Source organism: Phyllobates terribilis, unplaced genomic scaffold, assembly GCF_046119375.1.
Source record: "Phyllobates terribilis strain yellow unplaced genomic scaffold, ASM4611937v1 Scaffold_186__1_contigs__length_3700242, whole genome shotgun sequence".
NCBI classification, from domain to species: Eukaryota; Metazoa; Chordata; class Amphibia; order Anura; family Dendrobatidae; genus Phyllobates; species Phyllobates terribilis.
Window position 1 is genome coordinate 236,600 of NW_027362946.1, and position 21,435 is coordinate 258,034.

The 21,435-nt window shown below is 48.1% G+C and overlaps 1 protein-coding gene across 1 annotated transcript; it reads left to right on the forward strand.

Annotated features, from left to right (window-relative positions):
- Positions 1–11,889: 11,889 nt before the first annotated feature.
- On the forward strand, positions 11,890–21,128 carry LOC141212766 (vacuolar protein sorting-associated protein 37A-like). The gene is made up of 5 exons (XM_073665075.1): positions 11,890–11,960; positions 12,199–12,326; positions 18,910–18,968; positions 19,319–19,371; positions 20,993–21,128. Exons 1-4 carry the CDS (start codon positions 11,917–11,919, stop codon positions 19,364–19,366), a joined length of 279 nt encoding a protein of 92 aa, XP_073521176.1. The 5' UTR covers positions 11,890–11,916; the 3' UTR covers positions 19,367–19,371; positions 20,993–21,128.
- Positions 21,129–21,435: the final 307 nt, after the last annotated feature.

A 21,435-nucleotide genomic window follows, 5' to 3' on the forward strand; every position in this document is an offset into this window, starting at 1 on the left:
TCACGTTGCAACACAGACTGTCCAGGAGTTGGCGGATGCTTTAGTCCAGGTCTGGGAGGAGATCGCACAGGAGACCATCCGCAACCTCATCAGGAGCATGCCCAGGCGTTGTAGGGAGGTCATACAGGCACGTGGAGGCCGCACACAATACTGAACCTCATTTTGACTTGTTTTAAGGACATTACATCAAAGTTGGATCAGCCTGTAGTGTGTTTTTCCACTTTAATTTTGGGGGTGGCTCCAAATCCAGGCCTCCATTAGTTAATAAATTTGATTTCCATTGATGATTTTTATGTGATTTTGTTGTCAGCACATTCAGCTTTGTACAGAACAAAGTATTCAATGAGAACATTTCATTAATTCAGATCTAGGATGTGTTATTTGAGTGTTCCCTTTATTTTTTTGAGCAGTGTATGTATATGACGCGCCCCCTGGGCCTGTGTTGTGTAGCGTTGCGCACGCGGGGGCTACCTGGAGCCGGATCTGTTGGGGTTAGTAGTCCTCGTGGCGGTGACCCGGTCCGTGCCCAGGGTGTCAAACTAAGTGGCGGAATTTAGTAGAAGATGTTATAGTGTTCGACGGCAGACCGCTGAGGCCGGTGGTACGGTTGTGCAGCGTGGATAGTATAACGGGAGGGGTATGGCCTCAGGGCAGCGGACGTGGATGATGGGGATAGCAGAATTGCACGCAGGCACCAGGAACCACTCAGAGACGGTGCGGTGTAGTTCAGGGTCTTTACTGGTGGCAAAGGTGGACCCTCCTGGGAGTACTGGCTAGCGATCGGGGCCTGGTCAGTCCGTGAGCAGATAGGATCTCCCCCGGCCAGGCGGAGTTGTAGGCCTCCCCAACTAATTGTACTCTCCCTGGCTACCTTGCTAGAAGCGGGTAAAAGTAGCCCACGTCCCTGAGTGTACCGTGTGGTGCTCACTCGTATGGCCGGTGACTCGGGGCCTTCTGGTAGCCTCCGCTCCACAACGGCGGTGCTGGTCCCTTGCGTGTGACCGTGCCTTCGGGTTTCTTGGCCAGAGGACCTGAAATCCCCTGCCGGTCGGTTTCTGCTGCTGGGTATGGATCAGTCCCCACAGCCTCGGACTCCGTGTCCGGTGAGATCTCTTCAGTCAGGACGAGCTCTACAGCTTCCAGTCTCTGACCCCTTTTATCACTGCTCCCACAGAGCTCCTGATCTTGCTCTCCCTGTATCTGCTCCACTCCAGACCAGACTGTGTCTCTGTCTGGGACTCCTCTTCTTCTCTCTAACCCTGCCTCAGCCCCCAGTTTATATAGGGGAAGTTCTTCCCCTCCCAGGACTGGGCAGGAGGTGTGGCATGCTTAGGGTACCTGACCAGGAGACCTCCCACCTGCTCTCAGACGTAATATTGCTATTACTGTGGTAACCAGACCCCTGGGGTTCCACATTCCCCCCTAGTAAAATTTAGTACTCCGGGACTAAACATATTTTTGAAAACATAACCGGGTATAAACAGGAACAATACAATAAGGAAAAACACGTTAGGGTGGTCACGGCGTGTCCGCAACCGGGTGCAGTTTTTGAAGCAATAAGGGTGTCCATTTCACCAAAGAACGGGGAGCCGTAACCAGGTAGGGGTCTGTCCTGCCCCGAGTCTTTAACAGTCTTTAGTCCGTTCCTGGGTTACGCTCCAAACATATATACAACAGAGTTCCGGTTAATCCACAAAAGACACCTATAAAATAACTGGAAAAACATAATTATTTACAAACAACAGTAAACAGGTAAATACCAATAAAACAGTCTGAACACTTTAGATCCTCCAACGTACGGGCAACTGGCCTCTAGTGGCCCTAGTAGACCTACGGAGCTTACTGACCGGTCCTGAGCTACAGGGTGTAGGAGCTGTCAAAGGTAAGCTGGGCAGCTGTCTACGGGTTCTTTGGCTCACTAGGGGCACGGCAGGCTCACTATAAGCAGAGGGTCGATTCTCCTGGTCTGCTTGTGTGGGGTCTTCTGCCTCCTGGACCGGCTGCTCTTCCAGCTCTACCTGTTTTTCCGTAGGCACTTGGGATGCTGGCTGGAGGAAGGTGAGGACGGGTACCACAACAGCGCCATTCACTTGTGTCCAAGACCGAGGGAAGTCTCCGAGTACAGTACTGACCATCTCTTCCCTTTCCTCTGCGGGTCGAGGGTTTTCTTGATCTTCTTCAGGGTTTCGTAGCTGCTCAGGACACTTCTTCAGGTGATCTCGGGAGACAATGGCTGTGGTTTCTCCTCCATCCTTACTGATTGTGCAGATTTTTGGGTTTTCATGGCTTGATGGCAGTACGGTGTACGGGTCCTTCTCCCACTGGTCGTCCAACTTGTGGAGTCGTCTTTTCCTCTTCAAGACCTGCTCTCCAGGTACCAGGGGAACAGCGGGAGCATTCCGGTTGTAAGCCTTCTCCTGTCTTTCTCTTGCTTGACAGAGACTTCGCTCAACGCTCTCCTGTACTTTCCGGTACTGCTGCTGCCTCTCTGTGTCCCAGTCTGCTTCTGGTGAAGTGTCCTCGGGTGTCAGGACTCCCATATCCAGATCAACAGGCAGCTTACCAGGTCTTGCTCTCATTAGGTAAGCCGGGGTACAGTTGGTAGAACCTACAGGGATGTGGTTGTATAGGTCCACCAGATCAGGCAGTTTCTCAGGCCACAGACTGCGTTCTTCCAGGGGCAATGTTTTCAGAAGGTCTATCACCACCTGGTTCATCTTCTCGCAGAGTCCATTGGTTTGCGGATGATAGGGTGTTGTTCTTATCTTCCGGCAGCCATACAGAGTGCAGAACTCCTGGAAGACTTCCGCTTCAAAGGCAGGTCCCTGGTCCGTCAGCACCTGCTCTGGGTATCCGTGTGGACGGCAGAAGTGCTGCTGGAAGGCTCTAGCTGCTGTTTGAGCCGTTAAGTCCTTGACGGGGACTACAACCAAGAACCGGGAGTAGTGATCCACGATGGTTAACGCATAGACGTAGCCACTTCTGCTGGGGGTCAGTTTTACATGATCCAAGGCTACCAGTTCCAACGGCTGCCTGGTGACGATGGACTGCAGGGGAGTCTTCTGGCTGGCACGGTCCTTCCTTCTTAGGCTGCATGGGCCACAGTCTCTGCACCACCTCTCGATGGTTCCTCTCATGCCTACCCAGTGGAACCGCCCGCGCAGCAGGAACTCCAGCTTCTTCCATCCGAAGTGCCCAGCTCCGTCGTGGTATGCCTCCAGTACCATAGCCGCGTCTCTTCTTGGCACCACTACTTGCCAGATCAGTTCATGCGTCCGGGAGTTAACCATTCTGCGGCACAACTTCCCCTTGTAAAGGAACAGTCGATTCTTCTCAGCCCACAGTTACTTGGTTTCCTCCGGAGCGTCTGGGTCAAGGCGAACATCTGGCTGAGTCAGCATCTCCTTCACCAGTCGGACGGCGGGGTCACTGTCTTGCGTTTCCGCCCAGTTGTAATGAGGTAAGGGGTTGAACGTAGCGGATTGCTTACCCCTTACACGGTGGGAATACTGGGTAGTTCCATGACGGTGGAACGCGGGGAATTCAACTTCTTCCAGTTCCTCTGGATCTTCCCCTACGTCCGGTAGGTTTGGCATTCTGGACAAGGCATCCGCGTTGGTATTGGAGCGTCCTGCCCGGTATTTGATCGTGAACTCATAGTTGGACAGGCGGGCCATCCATCTCTGCTCCAGGGCACCGAGTCTTGCAGTGTCCAGATGTGTCAACGGGTTGTTATCCGTGTACACGGTGAACCGGGAAGAGGCGAGGTAGTGCCTAAAGCGTTCGGTGACTGCCCACACCACTGCCAGGAACTCTAGCTTGAATGAGCTGTAATTCTCAGGGTTTCTTTCGGTGGGTCGCAGTTTTCGGCTGGCGTAAGCAATTACCCGTTCTCTTCCCTGCTGGATCTGGGACAGTACGGCTCGTAGCCCGATGTTACTTGCGTCGGTGTAGAGGATAAAGGGCTGGCTGTAATCAGGGTACGCCAGGATTTCATCCCCCGTGAGGGCCATCTTCAGCTGGCGGAAGGACTCTTCTTCCAGCTTCTCCCATCTGAAGGGCGGCTTCTGGTTCTTGGCCTTCCTGGACTGGCCTATCAGGAGGTCCTGCATAGGAGCTGCCTTTTTGGTGAAACCGGGAATGAACCTTCGGTAGTAGCCTACCAACCCGAGGAACTGCCGCACTTCCTTTACGCTGGAGGGTCTTGGCCATTCCTTAATCGCGGTGATCTTATCAGGGTCGGGAGCCACTCCGTCAGCACTCACCACGTGTCCCAGGTACTGCACTTTTGGTTTTAGCAGGTGACACTTAGACGGTTTCACCTTCAGACCGTAGTTTGCCAGGGCTTCAAACACTTCCGCCAGGTGTTTCAGGTGGTCCTCGTAGGTTTTGGAATAAACTATAACATCGTCCAGGTACAGCAGGACCGTCTCAAAGTTCCGGTGTCCCAGACAGCATTCCATCAATCGTTGGAAGGTTCCTGGTGCGTTGCAGAGTCCGAACGGCATGCAGGTAAACTCGCTAAGTCCCATCGGGGTGGTGAATGCGGTCTTCTCCCGGTCCGCCTCTGCTACAGGAACCTGCCAGTACCCGCTAGTGAGATCCAAAGTGGAGAAGAAGTTAGCAGATTTTAAAGCAGCCAAAGACTCCTCTATCCTTGGTAAGGGGTACGCATCTTTGTGTGTGATACGGTTGATTTTCCGGTAATCTACACACATTCTCATGGTGTTGTCTTTCTTTTTAACCAAGACTAGTGGAGCTGCCCAGGGGCTACTGCTATCCCTGATTACCCCAGCCTTCTTCATGTCTCTAAGCATCCCCTTGGCGTGTTGGTAGTGTGCAGGGGGTACGGGACGATACCTCTCCTTTATGGGAGGATGGTCTCCCGTGGGGATGTGATGTTCCACTCCCTTTACCCGCCCGAAGACTAGCGGGTGTTTACTGAACACTCTCTCGTATTCCTGGATCACCCGGTAGACTCCCTGCTTGTGGTGAGCGGGTGTGGAGTCAGTACCCAAATGCAGTTGCTGACACCAGTCCTCCATTTGTTGCTTAGAGCCGTTACCTTCCTCTGGATGAGATGGAGGCAAGGGTTCCACGGACTGTACAGAATTTTGGTTGATGGTATACAATTTGGCTAGCGTAGCATACCGGGGCAGGTACACTTCCCTCTTCCCGATATTTATTATGCAAACGGGCACCCTCCCATGGCGTACATCAACCACCCCCCGTGCCGTCAAAATGGTGGGCCTACTGTCTGAGTAGACTGGTTCTACCATTGCCTGGTAATCTCTACCTCTCAGACCAATAGCTGCCCGGCACCAAATCATCATTTCACTTTTCGGGGGCATGGCAATAGGGAAAGGGTCACACATTCTCATGCTACCAATCTCACCACCGGAGAGTTCAACCTGTTGCCGTCGCATCAGTGCCCGGATCTCTTTTTGGAGCACTCGCTGCTGGCCGGAGCTGGCGTTCTTGGCAACCTGCTGTAAAATGAGAATCACCTCTGCAAGACAATTTTCAATCACATTAGTTCCTAGAGTTATCTTTGGGTGACTCTCGCGCTTGTCAATGTCCACAATGATCAGTCCCTGTGCTGCCAGTTCGACTTTACCGATTTTAATGGTCATCTCTTTAAATCCGATCTGTGGCACGGGCTGACCATTGCTGGCGATGATACTCAAGTCGTCGTCAGGGTAGCGGGTTATATCCGAGTCATTCCAGTACTGCTTGAAGAGCACGTACGGGATGGTGGTGACCTGTGACCCGGTGTCCAGTAGGGCACTCATAGGAATGCCATCCAGTACCACAGGCAAGACTGGACGTCCCCCCACATATTTGTCACGCCAGTTCGATGGGCCTGGTGATCTTATTCCTAGGGGTTGGCCCTCTACCCCAGGTTGTGCCAGTTTAAAGGACAGTACCTTGCCATATGTCCGGGTTGATTGCAGCGGCGGCAGATGGGTTGTCCGTCCTCGTTGTATCGGTCGCTGGGTCTTCCTCTGGCCGGTGGGGTCCTCCTTGGTCGGCGCCACGGGATATCCTCCGGTCCGGATGCCAGCTGGATCTTCCCTGGAGTAGAAACCTGTAAAGACTGCACAGTTCGGGTTAGCGCGGCAACGTTTTTAGTTAGCTCTTGGACCTGATGGTGCAGGCCTGTAGCCGGGTCATTGTTTAAAGCCTGCGCATCAGCTCCCACAGGCCCTGCCGACAAGGGCGCCGTCTCCTGGTGGTAAGTGGTAGCAGGGCGTCTGTGGGTCACAGCGCCACCTGGTGCCGGTTCTCGGAGCACCCGGATGGCTCTGTCCTTGAACTGTGCAAAGTCCAGATGAGGGTCCTGTAAGGCCATTGCCCGCAACTGGGTTCGGTGGGCATTGCAATGTAGACCCTCTATAAATTGTTCAGTCAACAGCTTGTCTTCGTTTCCCACGCCGTCAAGGTCGGCCTGCTTAATGGCTCTCAGGGCCTCTTGTAGGTTTAGTGCATAGTCCCTTATATTCTCATGTGCTCGCTGCTTGCACCCGTAGAATCTAAGCTTGATCTCGGCTGAGGTACGGGTATCAAAGGTGTCCTTCAGCCGGGCTAGTATCTCTGCAACAGTCCTCCTCCTCCCAAGTGGCCAGGACTTTACCTCCCTTTGGGCTGCCCCTGTTAATTGAGCCACCAGGATGCTCACTTTTTGCTCCTCTGTGAGGGGGTACACCTGGAAGAGGCTATCCAGCCTTTCTCTGAAGTCATTTAGGGTATGTGACTCCCCTGAGTACTGGGGTAGCCAGGCTGCCCCCGGGATATAGGGCATGGTGAAAGGCATGACCGCAGCAGCGGTGGCGCTGGCGGTGGCTGTGGCAGTGAAGCTCTCCTCCGTATCCGACATCCTCCTCCCCCCTAGTGGACCGTGGCCTACCTTGCGATGATCCTCTTCCGTAGGCCGCGGCTCCGCAGTGGATCGTCAGGGTTGAGGACCTTCCGTCGCGCTCCTGTGACGTCGGCGTCTGCTGGGCTCCTTCCAGGACCTTACGCAACGTCCGGACGTGAGGCGGAGCTTCAGTTCTCGCGCGCTTTCGGAGTCCACGCCCCTCTTCTTCCCGCGCGGCGTCCTCAAGATGGCGTCCAATGGCGGGAAAACTCCACGGATGGCGGGAAGAAGGCAGAAGATGGCGTCGGATGGCGGGAAAACTCCACGGATGGCGGGAAGAAGGCAGAAGATGGCGTCGGATGGCGGGAATCTTCACCACAGGTAGGTTTAACAGTCTTTTTCAGGCACGCAGTACCCGGTGGTTGCGGGCACGGAATCCTGCCGACTACGCCAAAGTTGACGCGCCCCCTGGGCCTGTGTTGTGTAGCGTTGCGCACGCGGGGGCTACCCGGAGCCGGATCTGTTGGGGTTAGTAGTCCTCGTGGCGGTGACCCGGTCCGTGCCCAGGGTGTCAAACTAAGTGGCGGAATTTAGTAGAAGATGTTATAGTGTTCGACTACGCCACCCGTTGAATGCGGTTATGAAGCCGCCGCTGCAGGGCAGACCGCTGAGGCCGGTGGTACGGTTGTGCAGCGTGGATAGTATAACCCCCAACGGGAGGGGTATGGCCTCAGGGCAGCGGACGTGGATGATGGGGATAGCAGAATTGCACGCAGGCACCAGGAACCACTCAGAGACGGTGCGGTGTAGTTCAGGGTCTTTACTGGTGGCAAAGGTGGACCCTCCCGGGAGTACTGGCTAGCGATCGGGGCCTGGTCAGTCCGTGAGCAGATAGGATCTCCCCCGGCCAGGCGGAGTTGTAGGCCTCCCCAACTAATTGTACTCTCCCTGGCTACCTTGCTAGAAGCGGGTAAAAGTAGCCCACGTCCCTGAGTGTACCGTGTGGTGCTCACCCGTATGGCCGGTGACTCGGGGCCTTCTGGTAGCCTCCGCTCCACAACGGCGGTGCTGGTCTCTTGCGTGTGACCGTGCCTTCGGGTTTCTTGGCCAGAGGACCTGAAATCCCCTGCCGGTCGGTTTCTGCTGCTGGGTATGGATCAGTCCCCACAGCCTCGGACTCCGTGTCCGGTGAGATCTCTTCAGTCAGGACGAGCTCTACAGCTTCCAGTCTCTGACCCCTTTTATCACTGCTCCCACAGAGCTCCTGATCTTGCTCTCCCTGTATCTGCTCCACTCCAGACCAGACTGTGTCTCTGTCTGGGACTCCTCTTCTTCTCTCTAACCCTGCCTCAGCCCCCAGTTTATATAGGGGAAGTTCTTCCCCTCCCAGGACTGGGCAGGAGGTGTGGCATGCTTAGGGTACCTGACCAGGAGACCTTCCACCTGCTCTCAGACGTAATATTGCTATTACTGTGGTAACCAGACCCCTGGGGTTCCACATATATGTGTGTGTATATATATAATTTTTTTTTATTTTTTTCAATACATATTTCACTTTGGAGCTGACATAAGTCATGGACATGGGCTCTGTATCATGATATGTCTCCAATTTAGCAAATCTAGATCATGAAAGTAACTCTGTGACCTGCCATGTTGTCACCCTGAGTAATATGCTATAGGTATCATTACTGAGTCATATAGTGATGAAGTGATTGACAGTTGCTCCTGCTTTCTATCGAGCGTCTCTCCTGCTCTCTCTCTCTCGAGCGTCTCTCCTGCTCTCTCTCTCGAGCATCTCTCCTGCTCTCTCTCTCGAGCGTCTCTCCTGCTCTCTCTCTCTAGCTTCTCTCCTGCTCTTTCTCTCGAGCGTCTCTCCTGCTCTCTCTCTCTCGAGCGTATCTCCTGCTCTCTCTCTCGAGCGTCTCTCCTGCTCTCTCTCTCAAGCGTCTCTCCTGCTCTCTCTCTCAAGCGTCTCTCCTGCTCTCTCTCTCTCGAGCGTCTCTCCTGCTCTCTCTCTCGAGCGTCTCTCCTCCTCTCTCTCTCGAGCGTCTCTCCTGCTCTCTCTCTCGAGCTTCTCTCCTGCTCTCTCTCTCAAGCGTCTCTCCTGCTCTCTCTCGAGCGTCTCTCCTGCTCTCTCTCTCGAGCGTCTCTCCTGCTCTCTCTCTCGAGCGTCTCTCCTGCTCTCTCTCTCGAGCTTCTCTCCTGCTCTCTCTCTCGAGCGTCTCTCTCTAGCGTCTCTCCTGCTCTCTCTCTCTCGAGCGTCTCTCCTGCTCTCTCTCTCGAGCGTCTCTCCTGCTCTCTCTCTCGAGCATCTCTCCTGCTCTCTCTCGAGCGTCTCTCCTGCTCTCTCGAGCGTCTCTCCTGCTCTCTCTCGAGCTTCTCTCCTGCTCTCTCTCTCGAGCATCTCTCTCTCTCTAGCGTCTCTCCTGCTCTCTCTCTCGAGCGTCTCTCCTGCTCTCTCTCTCGAGCGTCTCTCCTGCTCTCTCTCTCTCGAGCATCTCTCCTGCTCTCTCTCTCTCGAGCGTCTCTCCTGCTCTCTCTCGAGCGTCTCTCCTGCTCTCTCTCTCTCGAGCGTCTCTTCTGCTCTCTCTCTCGAGCGTCTCTCCTGCTCTCTCTCTCGAGCGTCTCTCCTGCTCTCTCTCTCGAGCGTCTCTCCTGCTCTCTCTCTCGAGCGTCTCTCCTGCTCTCTCTCTCGAGCGTCTCTCCTGCTCTCTCTCTCGAGCGTCTCTCCTGCTCTCTCTCTCTCGAGCGTCTCTCCTGCTCTCTCTCTCTCTCGAGCGTCTCTCCTGCTCTCTCTCTCGAGCGTCTCTCCTGCTCTCTCTCTCGAGCGTCTCTCCTGCTCTCTCTCTCTCGAGCATCTCTCCTGCTCTCTCTCTCTCTCGAGCATCTCTCCTGCTCTCTCTCTCGAGCGTCTCTCCTGCTCTCTCTCTCTCAAGCGTCTCTCCTGCTCTCTCTCTCGAGCGTCTCTCCTGCTCTCTCTCTCTGGAGCGTCTCTCCTGCTCTCTCTCTCTCGAGCGTCTCTCCTGCTCTCTCTCGAGCATCTCTCCTGCTCTCTCTCGAGCGTCTCTCCTGCTCTCTCTCTCGAGCGTCTCTCCTGATCTTGAGCGTCTCTCCTGCTCTCTCTCGAGCGTCTCTCCTGCTCTCTCTCTCGAGCGTCTCTCCTGCTCTCTCTCTCGAGCGTCTCTCCTGCTCTCTCTCTCGAGCGTCTCTCCTGCTCTCTCTCTCTCGAGCGTCTCTCCTGATCTTGAGCGTCTCTCCTGCTCTCTCTCTCTCTCGAGCGTCTCTCCTGCTCTCTCTCTCTCGAGCGTCTCTCCTGATCTTGAGCGTCTCTCCTGCTCTCTCTCTCGAGCGTCTCTCCTGCTCTCTCTCTCTCGAGCGTCTCTCCTGATCTTGAGCGTCTCTCCTGCTCTCTCTCTCTCGAGCGTCTCTCCTGCTCTTTCTCTCTCGAGCGTCTTTCTAGCGTCTCTCCTGCTCTCTCTCTCGAGCGTCTCTCCTGATCTTGAGCGTCTCTCCTGCTCTCTCTCTCTCGAGCGTCTCTCCTGCTCTCTCTCTCTCTCTCGAGCGTCTTTCTAGCGTCTCTCCTGCTCTCTCCAGCCCTTGTCTGCTTGATCGCTGATACTGCCATACTTTGTGGTCTGTATACACTGTGTTCCAAATTATTATGCAAATAATATTTTCTCAGATTTTCCCAAATTACCTATATGAATTGCAGTCATTGTAATTTTCCAGTCAAATAACTATTAGAGTACAATTGAAAGGTTTTTGTACAAACTGCCTATGATAACAGTATATTTAAAAAAAACAAAAAAAAACTCAAACTGCACTCAAAATGCATGTTCCAAATTATTATGCACAGCAGAGTTTTCAACCTTTTCGTTTTAATAAAGAACAAAAAAAATGGTCATTTTTGAAATTATAAGCATTAGCAGGTTATTACAAACTGAAATCAAACAGTTTTCAACTCAAAACTTTATTCTAGGTGATGTTACATTTGCACATAGGACCCCTTGTTCGAAAGGAGCTTCTGAACTCTCTCGTCCATTGAATTTGTCAGGTTTTGGATGGTTTCTGCTTCAATTGTTTTGCATGAGGACAGAATACCCTCCCAGAGCTGTTGCTTAGATGTGAGCTGCCTCCCGCCATCATAGACACTCCTTTTGATGATGCTCCAGAGGTTCTCAATGGGGTTGAGGTCAGGGGAGCATGGGGGCCACACCATAAGTTTGTCCCCTTTTATGCCCATAGAAGCCAGAGATGCAGATGTGTTATGTGCAGCATGAGACGGGGCATTATCATGCATGAAAATGATCTTGCTGCGGAATGCACGGTTCTTCTTCTTGAACCATGGAAGGAAGTGCTGTTTGAGAAACTCAACATACATTATGGAGTTCATCTTTACCCCTTCAGGGATCCAAAAAGGGCCGACAATCCCTCTCCCCATGATTCCAGCCCAAAACATTACTCCACCTCCTCCTTGTTAGCGCCGTAGCCGTGTTTGCATCGGGTGTCCATCAACCAGCCATCCTCCACTCCATCCATCTGGACCATCGAGATCATTTCATGCATGATAATGCCCCGTCTCATGCTGCACATAACACATCTGCATCTCTTCACAAGTCTGCAGTCAGTGTCATGTCGGATCAGAAAATCCCTTTAAGAGCTTGTCTAATCTTGTTTCATCAGGAGCACACTGCTCCTCTGTCTTGCTGGCTACCTCCTTGCTGGGGGCAGTGCTCTCCTGAAGATGGACAGTTTCAACCAGCGGCATTTTCGCGCCTCTGGTCTGAACTATGCACTTTCCTCTGCTGTCGGCAGAGACCGCTTTGACTTTGCAGCGTCGGAGGAGCACAGAGGTACTGAATCAAGGGATCCGGCCAACTTCAGAGCTGCACTTGCAAGCTGTATAGCAAACTGCTTTCCTTGCCTAGGAGACTGGCCACCACTGATAGACAGCAGCAGTGGCCGGTAACCTAGGCACCGAACATTTCTGTTTCTGTAGTCTCTCACCAGTACCTGTATATATTTCTTAGGTGGGTGTGAACGGCTTTACATATAAGATGCCTGATCTCCCTGAAACGTTTCCTGAGCTGTCAGATTTGAGGTTTGTATTTTTACAACTAAAATAAAAAAAAAAAAAAGTTTAATTTTTATTTGTCAAAAAAAAAATTCTGAATTCTATATTAGTTCTAATGATAAAATGACATCCATCCTAGTATTCCCCAGGGCCACCCCTATAGATAAGTCTGTGGGGGCTTATTCTGCACACTAGCTTCTCTGTACCCTGTTGTAACATTTCCATGAAAGTCTTCCACGCACGTTTCTCTTTTTTTCTACTTCAGCGTGTCACAGCTCACCGATATGATGGAGCAAGAGGATGTTCTTCTGGAGCAGTTTGTAAATCTTCCACAACTAAAACAGATTATATCTGATAAAGAGGAGCTAGTGAAAAATATCGAGGAGCTGGCAAGTAAGATTTGGTGGATGGTAGTTGAATACGGTTTTGAGGAATGAAGAGTTTTTCTGGTTCTTGGGAAAAAAATATAGATAGATAGATATACAGTACAGACCAAAAGTTTGGACACACCTTCTCATTTAAAGATTTTTCTGTATTTTCATGACTATGAAAATTGTACATTCACACTGAAGGCATCAAAACTATGAATTAACACATGTGGAATTATATACTTAACAAAAAAGTGTGAAACAACTGAAAATATGTCTTATATTCTAGGTTCTTCAAAGTAGCCACCTTTTGCTTTGATGACTGCTTTGCACACTCTTGGCATTCGTCTTTGTGCGACGCAGAAAAGGTGAACGGATGGACTCTACATGCCTGGTTCCCACCGTGAAGCATGGAGGAGGAGGTGTGATGGTGTGGGGGTGCTTTGCTGGTGACACTGTTGGAGATTTATTCAAAATTGAAGGCATACTGAACCAGCATGGCTACCACAGCATCTTGCCGCGGCATGCTATTCCATCCGGTTTGCTTTTAGTTGGACCATCATTTATTTTTCAACAGGACAATGACTCCAAACACACCTCCAGGCTGTGTTAGGGCTATTTGACCAAGAAGGCGAGTGATGGGGTGCTACGCCAGATGACCTGGCCTCCACAGTCACCAGACCTGAACCCAATCGAGATGGTTTGGGGTGAGCTGGACCACAGAGTGAAGGCAAAAGGGCCAACAAGTGCTAAGCATCTCTGGGAACTCCTTCAGGATTGTTGGAAGACCATTTCCGGTGACTACCTCTTGAAGCTCATCAAGAGAATGCCAAGAGTGTTCAAAGCAGTCATCAAAGCAAAAGGTGGCTACTTTGAAGAACCTAGATTATAAGACATATTTTCAGTTGTTTCACACTTTTTTGTTAAGTACATAATTCCACATGTGTTAATTCATAGTTTGATGCCTTCAGTGTGAATGTACAATTTTCAAAGTCATGAAAATACAGAAAAATCTTTAAATGAGAAGGTGTGTCCAAACTTTTGGTCTGTACTGTATATATATATATATATATATATATATATATATATATATGTGCGTCTCATAAAATTAGAATATCATCAAAAAGTTAATTTATTTCAGTTCTTCAATACAAAAAGTGAAACTCATATATTATATAGAGTCATTACAAACAGAGTGATCTATTTCATGTGGTTGTTTCTGCTAATGTTGATGATTATGACTTACAGCCAATGAAAACAGTCATTGTCTCAGTAAATTAGAAAAAAACACCTGCAAAGGCTTCCTACGTGTTTAAAAAGGCCCCTTAATCTGTTTCAGTAGGCTCCACAGTCATGGGGAAGACTGCTGACTTGACAGATGTCCAGAAGGCAGTCATTGACACACTCCACAAGGTCCCAAAGTTCCAATTTTAATTTGGGAATCAAGGTCCCAGAGTCTGGAGGAAGAGTGCAGAGACACATAATCCAAGCTGCTTGAGGTCTAGTGTGAAGTTTCCACAATCAGTGATGGTTTGGGGGGCCATGTCATCTGCTGGTGGAGGTCCACTGTGTTTTATCAAGACCAAAGTCAGCGCAGCCGTCTACCAGGAAATTTTAGAGCACTTCATGCTTCCCTCTGACGACAAGCTTTTTGGAGATGGAAATGTCATTCTCCAGCAGGACTTGGCCCCTGTCCACACTGCCAAAAGTACCAATACCTGGTTTACACACAACAGTATCACTGTGCTTGATTGGCAGCAAACTCGCCTGACCTTAACCCCAAAGAGAATCTATTATAGAGAATATATGGGGTATTGTCAAGAGGAAGATGAGCGACACCAGACCCAACAATGCAGAGGAGCTGAAGGCTGCTATCAAAGCCACCTGGGCTTCCATAACACCTCAGCAGCGCCACAGGCTGATCGCCTCCATGCCACGCCGCATTGATGCAGTAATTGATGCAAAAGGAGCCCCGACCAAGTATTGAGTGCATTTACTGAACATACATTTCAGTAGCCCAACATTTTGGATTTTCAAAAAAATCATTTTTTAAGCTGTTATAAAATATTCTAATTTACTGAGATAATGACTTTTGTGTTTTCATTGGCTGTAAGCCATAATCATCAACATTAACAGAAATAAACACTTGAAATAGATCACTGTGTTTGTAATGACTCTATATAATATATGAGTTTCACTTTTTGTATTGAAGAACTGAAATAAATTAACTTTTTGATGATATTCTAATTTTGTGAGAAGCACCTGTATATCTACACTGACCACAAAAAGTTAGGGATATGTGGCTTTCTGGTGAAATGTATGGAAAAAGTAAAAAGTTCCCTCTACAGTAATATATTATAATACAAGTAGTGCGTTTAAGTAGAAGCATGTAACGGTGATTTCCTCATCTCAAACCATTTATTGAAACAAATGCCAACAACAGTGGTGGGTATACCCCAACAAAAAATGTCAATGTCTCAATAAGTTGTCATGTGGCCTTGAGCAGCATCAATTACAGCTCGACAATGAATTCTCCTGCTGTTCACAAGTGGAGTTATTGTCTGCTGAGGCATGGCGTCCCACTCTTCTTGGAGGGTGCAGGGCTGTGGAGTCTGAGTCGGTGTCTATTTTGGTGGAGTCGGTATAAAATGGACCCACTCCGACTCCTAAAATATAGAATAAATTGGGTACAGCAGTACAATACAGGATGTGCTGTAAATGTTTCCATAAGAATTTGTGAAAGTTATGAAATGTCCTATAAATGTCTGTTCTGTTCCTGATCTAAGGATCTCGGCTTTTAGTTCAGATGAATCTGTGCTGCACTTTATGTACACGCTCAGTAGTGACCAGGGCTGTGGAGTCAGAGTCGGGAGTCGGAAGTTTGGCTTACTGACACCACAGCCCTGGAAAGGGCGGTTCTCAGGTCATTGAGGTTCTGGGGTACAGAGTTACGAGCCTCTACACAGCGACTCAGCTGATCCCATAGGTTTTCTATGGGATTCAGGTCTGGAGAAAATGCAGGCCACTCCATTTGAGGTTCCCCTGTCTCCAGCAGCCATTCCCTAATGATGCAACCTCAATGAGCTGGAGCCTTGTGATCCATGAGGATGAAATTAGGCCTGTGTTGTGAATGCAGAGGGACAATGACAGGATTAATGCTGTTATTCAAGTAGTAGGGGCTGTTTAATACCAATTCTAATTGAACCCCAAATTTTATTGGGCGATACATGGATCAAACACCTGATGTGAATTTTGCCATTAAGCTCCTTGTTAGAGAACAGCAAGTTGTGCAAAAAGTACTGAAACATTGAACAGTTGGACATGTGCATTCAAAAGTTTAGAGAAGGTCACATTAAGTTCACCTGAAAAGGTTAGAGGGCATTTTAGGTTCATCCTGAAATTTCACCCAAAAGCCAAATATTCCTAACTTTTTGTGGGTAGTGTATATACACACACATACATATACATGGTGGTAAAAATAGTATTTGATACACTGCCGATTTTGCAAGTTTTCCCACCTACATAGAATGGAGAGGTCTGTAATTTTTATCGTATATCCACTTCAACTGTGAGATACAGAATCTAAAAATAAAAACCAGAAAACCACATTGTTTGATTTTCAAATCATTAAATTGCATTTTATTGCATGGAATTAGTATTTGATTTCCTACCAACCAGCAAGAATTCTGGCTCTTACAGACCTGTTAGTGTTTCTTTAAGAAGCCCTCCTACTCTGCACTCATTACCTTTTATTAATTGCACCATATAAACCTGTATAAAAGACACCTGTCCACATGCTCAATCAATCACACTCCAACCTCTCCACCATGGCCAAGATCAAAGAGCTGTCTAAGGACACCAGGGACAAATTGTAGACCTGCACAAGGCTGGCATGGGCTACAAGGCAGTAGACAAGGAGCTTGGTGAGAAGTCAACAACTGTTGGCACAATTATTAGAAAATGGAATAAGCACAAGATGACTGTCAATTCTCCTCGGTGTAAGGCTCCATGCTAGATCTCGCCTTGTGGGGTAAGCATGATTCTGAGAAAGGTCAGGAATCAGCCCATCACTACACAGGAAGACCTGGTCAATAACCTGAAGAGAGCTGGGACCACAGTCTCAAACAACAGCACATGTCCAGGCCCATTTCAAGTTTGCCAATGACCATCTGGCATGGGAGAAGGTCTTGTGGTCAGATGAGACCAAAATAGAACTTTTTGGTATCAACTCCACTCGCCGTGAGAAAGAAGGAGGATGAGTACAACCCCAAGAACACTGTCCCAACCGTGAAGCATGGTGGGGAAAATGTCATACTTTGGGGGTGCTTTTCTGCAAAGGGGACAGGATGACTGCACCATATTGAAGGGAGGAAGGATGGGGTCATGTATCGCGAGATTTTGTCCAACAACTTCTATCCCTCAGTAAGAGCATTGAAGATGGGACGTGCCTGGGTCTTCCACCATGACAATGACCCGAAACACATAGCCAAGGAAACTAAGGAGTGTCTCTGTTAGAAGCATTTCAAGGTCCTGGAGTAGCCTAACCAGTCTTCAGACCTGAACCCAGTAGAAAATCTTTAGAGGGAGCTGAAACTCCAATGTTGCCCAGCGACAGCCCCGAAACCTGAAAGATCTGGAGAAGATCTGTATGGAGGAGTGGGCCAAAGTCCCTGCTGCGGTGTGTGCAAACTTGGTCAAGAACTACAGGAAACTTCTGACCTCTGTAATTGCAAACAAAGGTTTCTGTACCAAATATTACGTTCTGTTTTTCTATTGTATCACATACTTATTTCAGTCAATAAAATGCTAATTAATTATGTAAAAATCATACAATGTGATTTTCTGGATTCTTCTTCTGTCTCTCACAGTTGAAGTATACCTACGATAAAAAAAAAATACAGACCTCTCCATTCTTTGTAGGTGGGAAAACTTGCAAAATCGGCAGTGTATCAAATACTTATTTTCCCCACTGGATATACACAGCGAGTGAAATACTCACACTTCACCAATTTTCTAAGTAACTATGTTACTAAAGGTGCTATAGGCATGAAATTCTCCCCAGATATCAGTAACAGACCATCCAATCCACATAGGCAAAGAAATCAAACAATAGATGTCCATAAATTAAGTTATGTGTAATAATGAGAAATTACACAGGGAAAAAGTATTGACTATGCTTACTGAAATGTATTTAATACTTCGTACACAAGCCTTTGTTGGTGATGACAGCTTCAAGATTCATCCTGTATGGAGAAACTAGTCGCATGCATTGCTCAGGTGTGATTTTGTCCCATGCTTCCACACAAACACGCTACAAATCCTGAAGATCCCTTGGGCTCCTTCTATGAACTCTGAGCTTCAGTTCCTTCTAGAAATATTCTGTTGGATTCAGGTCAGGTGATTGGGTGGGCCATTGTAGCAGCTTTAATTATCTCTCTCTGAAAACAATTGAGCGTTTCCTTGGCTGTGTGTTTGGGATCATTGTCTTGCTGAAATGTCCACCCTTGTTTCATCATCATCCTGGTAGATTGCAGCCGATTTTTATCAAGAATGTCTCGTACATTTATCCATTTCTCCTTCCTTCATTAATATGAAGATTGCCGTATGCTGAAAAACAGCCCAACACCATGATGTTCCCACCTCCAAATTTCACTGTTAGTATGGTGTTTTGGGGGTGATATGCAGTGTCTTTTGGCCTCCAAACATGGTGTGTATTATGACATCCAAAGAGTTCAATTTTGGTCTCATCTGACCAGACTATATTCTCCCAGTATTTCACAGGCTTGTCTAAATATTGTTGAGCAAACGTTAAACACGCGTCAACATGCTTTTTGTTCAGCAATGGAGTCTTGCGTGCTAAGTGTGCATACAGACCATGGAGGTTGAGTGCATCACTTATAGTTTTCTTTGAAACAATTGCTGATTCCTGGTCTTTCTGTAACTCTCCACAGGTGGTCCTTGGTCATGGACAACTATTTTGATAATTAATTTCACTCCTCTGTTTGAAATCTTGCGGGGAGCACTTGGTCGTGGCCGGTTTATTATGAAATTATGTTCTTTACATTTCTGGATTATGGCCACAGCAGTGCTCACTGGAGCCTTCAGTAATTTAGAAATTCTTCTGTAACCAATACCGTCAGTATATTTTGCAACAATTAGGTTGCGGAGGTCTTGAGACCGCTCACTGGTTTTACCCATCATGAGATATTTCTTGTGTGGCATCTTGCTAACGAGACACCTTTTTATAGGCCATCAGTTGAACCACCTAATATTATTTTTCACTAAGTGGCAGGATGGGTTTCTAATTACTGATAGATTTCAGCTGGTGTCATGACTTTCCATGGCTTTTTGCCTCTCTCTCTCTTCATGTGTTCAGTACCTTTTTCCTGTGTCATTTCTCATTATTACACATAATTCATGGACATCTATGATTTGATTTCTTTGCCTGTGTGGACTGGATGGGTTGTTACCGACATCTGGTGAGAATTTCATGTCAATAGCACCTTTAGTAATATATTTACTTAGACAATTGGTGACATGTTCAATACTTATTTCATCCTCTGTATGTGTATATTAATATAGAATTTTTTTTAATTTTTTTAATCCAGAAAATAATCTTCAAATTGAGCCAATTCTGGAGTCAAAGCGACAAGCATTATTAGATAAGGTAAGCCACTGTGGATGGGGCTGACATGGCAGGCGCAGTCTTTACGGCAGGTTTGGTTCATTTGTGGATTGTGCTAAGGAATTCTGACGATCTCACCCTTGCTATATTGAAGTTGGTGAAATTCACATTGATAATCTGCTGTATTTTCACCCCACAATGACATGCCGGGATTTGGAACATCTTTGGCGTTCTCATTTTTCTATATGGGCAATCTTTACAGTTTGCGGATGAGATTTGTAAAGTCTCATCCACTTACCTTATAAACCTGCTCTGATCTGGCCGTAAAAGCTGCAGCAAATGCGGCCCGCGTGAATTCATCCTCATTTCCTTGTGTTTTTCTTCTCTTCCAGTATGAGCTTCTGACTCAAATGAAAACCAGCAAAGACAGCATGAGCTGAGCGAGGTAATGTGGCGGATACGGGGCTAGAGAAGATGGCGCCTGCGGGACAGTGATATCACCTCTTGTGAATGGTGGATTCTATTCTATATTGATTGTTACCTTTCATTATTATCCTGTCTGTGATGATTGTGAGACTGATGTAAAGCCTTGTGAACAGAATAAGAAGTTTGAGTCTAGTATTAGGATTAATGGCCAGTTTGCATTTTTTTTTTATCTAGATTGTGTTATGGAAAATCGAAAAAAAACTCAGTAGTTAAAAATAACATGTAAAGAGAAGCTGTCAGCTTTCTCATGCCTCCCGAAGCGCCACCATGTATGTATTGATCTTTTTGTACCCTGTGTAAAGAGCCCATTAATAGTGGCTTACTGATTTCTAACATTTTTATAACTGCGGCCGTGATAATAAGTAGGTGAATATTTGTGGGGGCATTGCAACGCGCCCCACCACTAGTCACCCTCTAATTAGCAAATTGCCACCACAATTATAAAATAGATTTTCGCCAAATGCAGAAATCAGAAAGCCACTAAAAGGGGTTTGTTAGGACGGGTATAAAGTGAGAAATAAATACATGGTGACGGTGTGTGATCTCGGGGGAGCTGACAGGTTACCTTTAACATAAAGTCCTGGTCATTTTCTGATGACACATTCCCTTTAATTGCAGAACTGTGCTGTCAGTAGATCTCTTTGATAAGTTACAGGGTAATAAAAGCCTTTTATGTGTCCTGTGGAAACTGGACGTCTAATCTGCAGAAAGCCGCTGAAGCCACAAATTACATTATTGTTCAGTAGAACAAAGGGAACGTTCTGAAAGGTTTACAGTGCGGGGGGATATGGACGGCGTGCACTGTAAGGGGGCCATGCAAGAATTGGCTGAATATTGAAATATTACTATATGTATGATGTCGCTACTAGTGATGAGCGAGCGTGCTCGTTTAACCCTTTAAACGAGCACGCTCGGGTACTCGCCAAGTAGTTTCGGCGTGCTGTGCATATCGGTTGCAGCCGCAGCAGCTGCATGTGTCGCGGCTGTTACACAGCTGTGACACATGCAGAGACTGGCTAACAAACAGGCAATCCCTGCATGTGTCACAGCTGTGTAACAGCCGCGATACATGCAGCCGCCCCGGCTGCAACGGAAATGCTGAGCACGACAAAACTACTCAGCGAGTACCCGAGTGTGCTCGTTTAAAGGGTTAAACGAGCACGCTCGCTCATCACTAGTCGCTACATGTTCCCAGATTGCCACTATAGTCCTATACAATGTTTTCAGCATCATCTCGCCCAGTTTTCCATATAATACACATTTTTATATCAGCTGATCTTTTCTACTAGACAGACGATAGGTTCAATTGTCCAGACTTGTATTTAATCCTGATGATTAGTACTGTGAGGTTATAGCATGTGAATGGTACATGACCAGATGCTTTCACAGCAGCCAACCAGAGCTTGGCTTTCATTTTTTAGGAACAGTTTGAGGAATGAAAGCTGCATTATGATTGGCTGCAATGGACGATCTGTAAATGAGCCCCATTTGCTGGGGAAACCTACTGCCGCTAGTAGAATAGGTGAGTCCCTGTGCCATATGGGATGAGGTGTAACGTCCTGCTCCTTCCCCCCTCGCAGAGCTGCAGTCTCAGCGCACTACAGGCCAGGTTAAAAGTCGCTGCCCACCAAGCTGAAGAGGAGGCTGACAATTTTGCCGAAAATTTCCTTGAGGGAAAAACAGAAATAGATGATTTTTTAACTCTGTTCATGGAAAAGAGAAGAGTAAGTGCTGTGGTATTGGTTTAATAGTGGTGCACCTTATAATGGGGAATTGCATGAATAGCAGTTCCCTAAGATATGTCTGTATACAGGGAATTGCTGCCATTAATGGTTCAGTATCTGGGCTGGTCAGCCTTGGATCCATAGAGCGAATGTTATCTGCGGTCTGGATCTGGTGGAGCAGCGGACACGGCTTGTACCGATGAGCGGGAAGCCATGGACCCCACATTGTATGTCCTCCTAGAGAGGAAAGAAGAGGTTAATCCAGCTCCCCTGCTGATTGTGCATACTCCCCCCAGCAG

Bases quoted from the DNA above. Each gene is read 5' to 3' on its own strand.
- LOC141212766 (XM_073665075.1), top strand. From the start codon at position 11,917: ATGCCTGATCTCCCTGAAACGTTTCCTGAGCTGTCAGATTTGAG. The intron at 12,327-18,909 runs GTAAGATTTGGT...TTTTTAATCCAG, and splicing joins AAATATCGAGGAGCTGGCAA to AAAATAATCTTCAAATTGAG. The intron at 18,969-19,318 runs GTAAGCCACTGT...CTTCTCTTCCAG, and splicing joins GACAAGCATTATTAGATAAG to TATGAGCTTCTGACTCAAAT.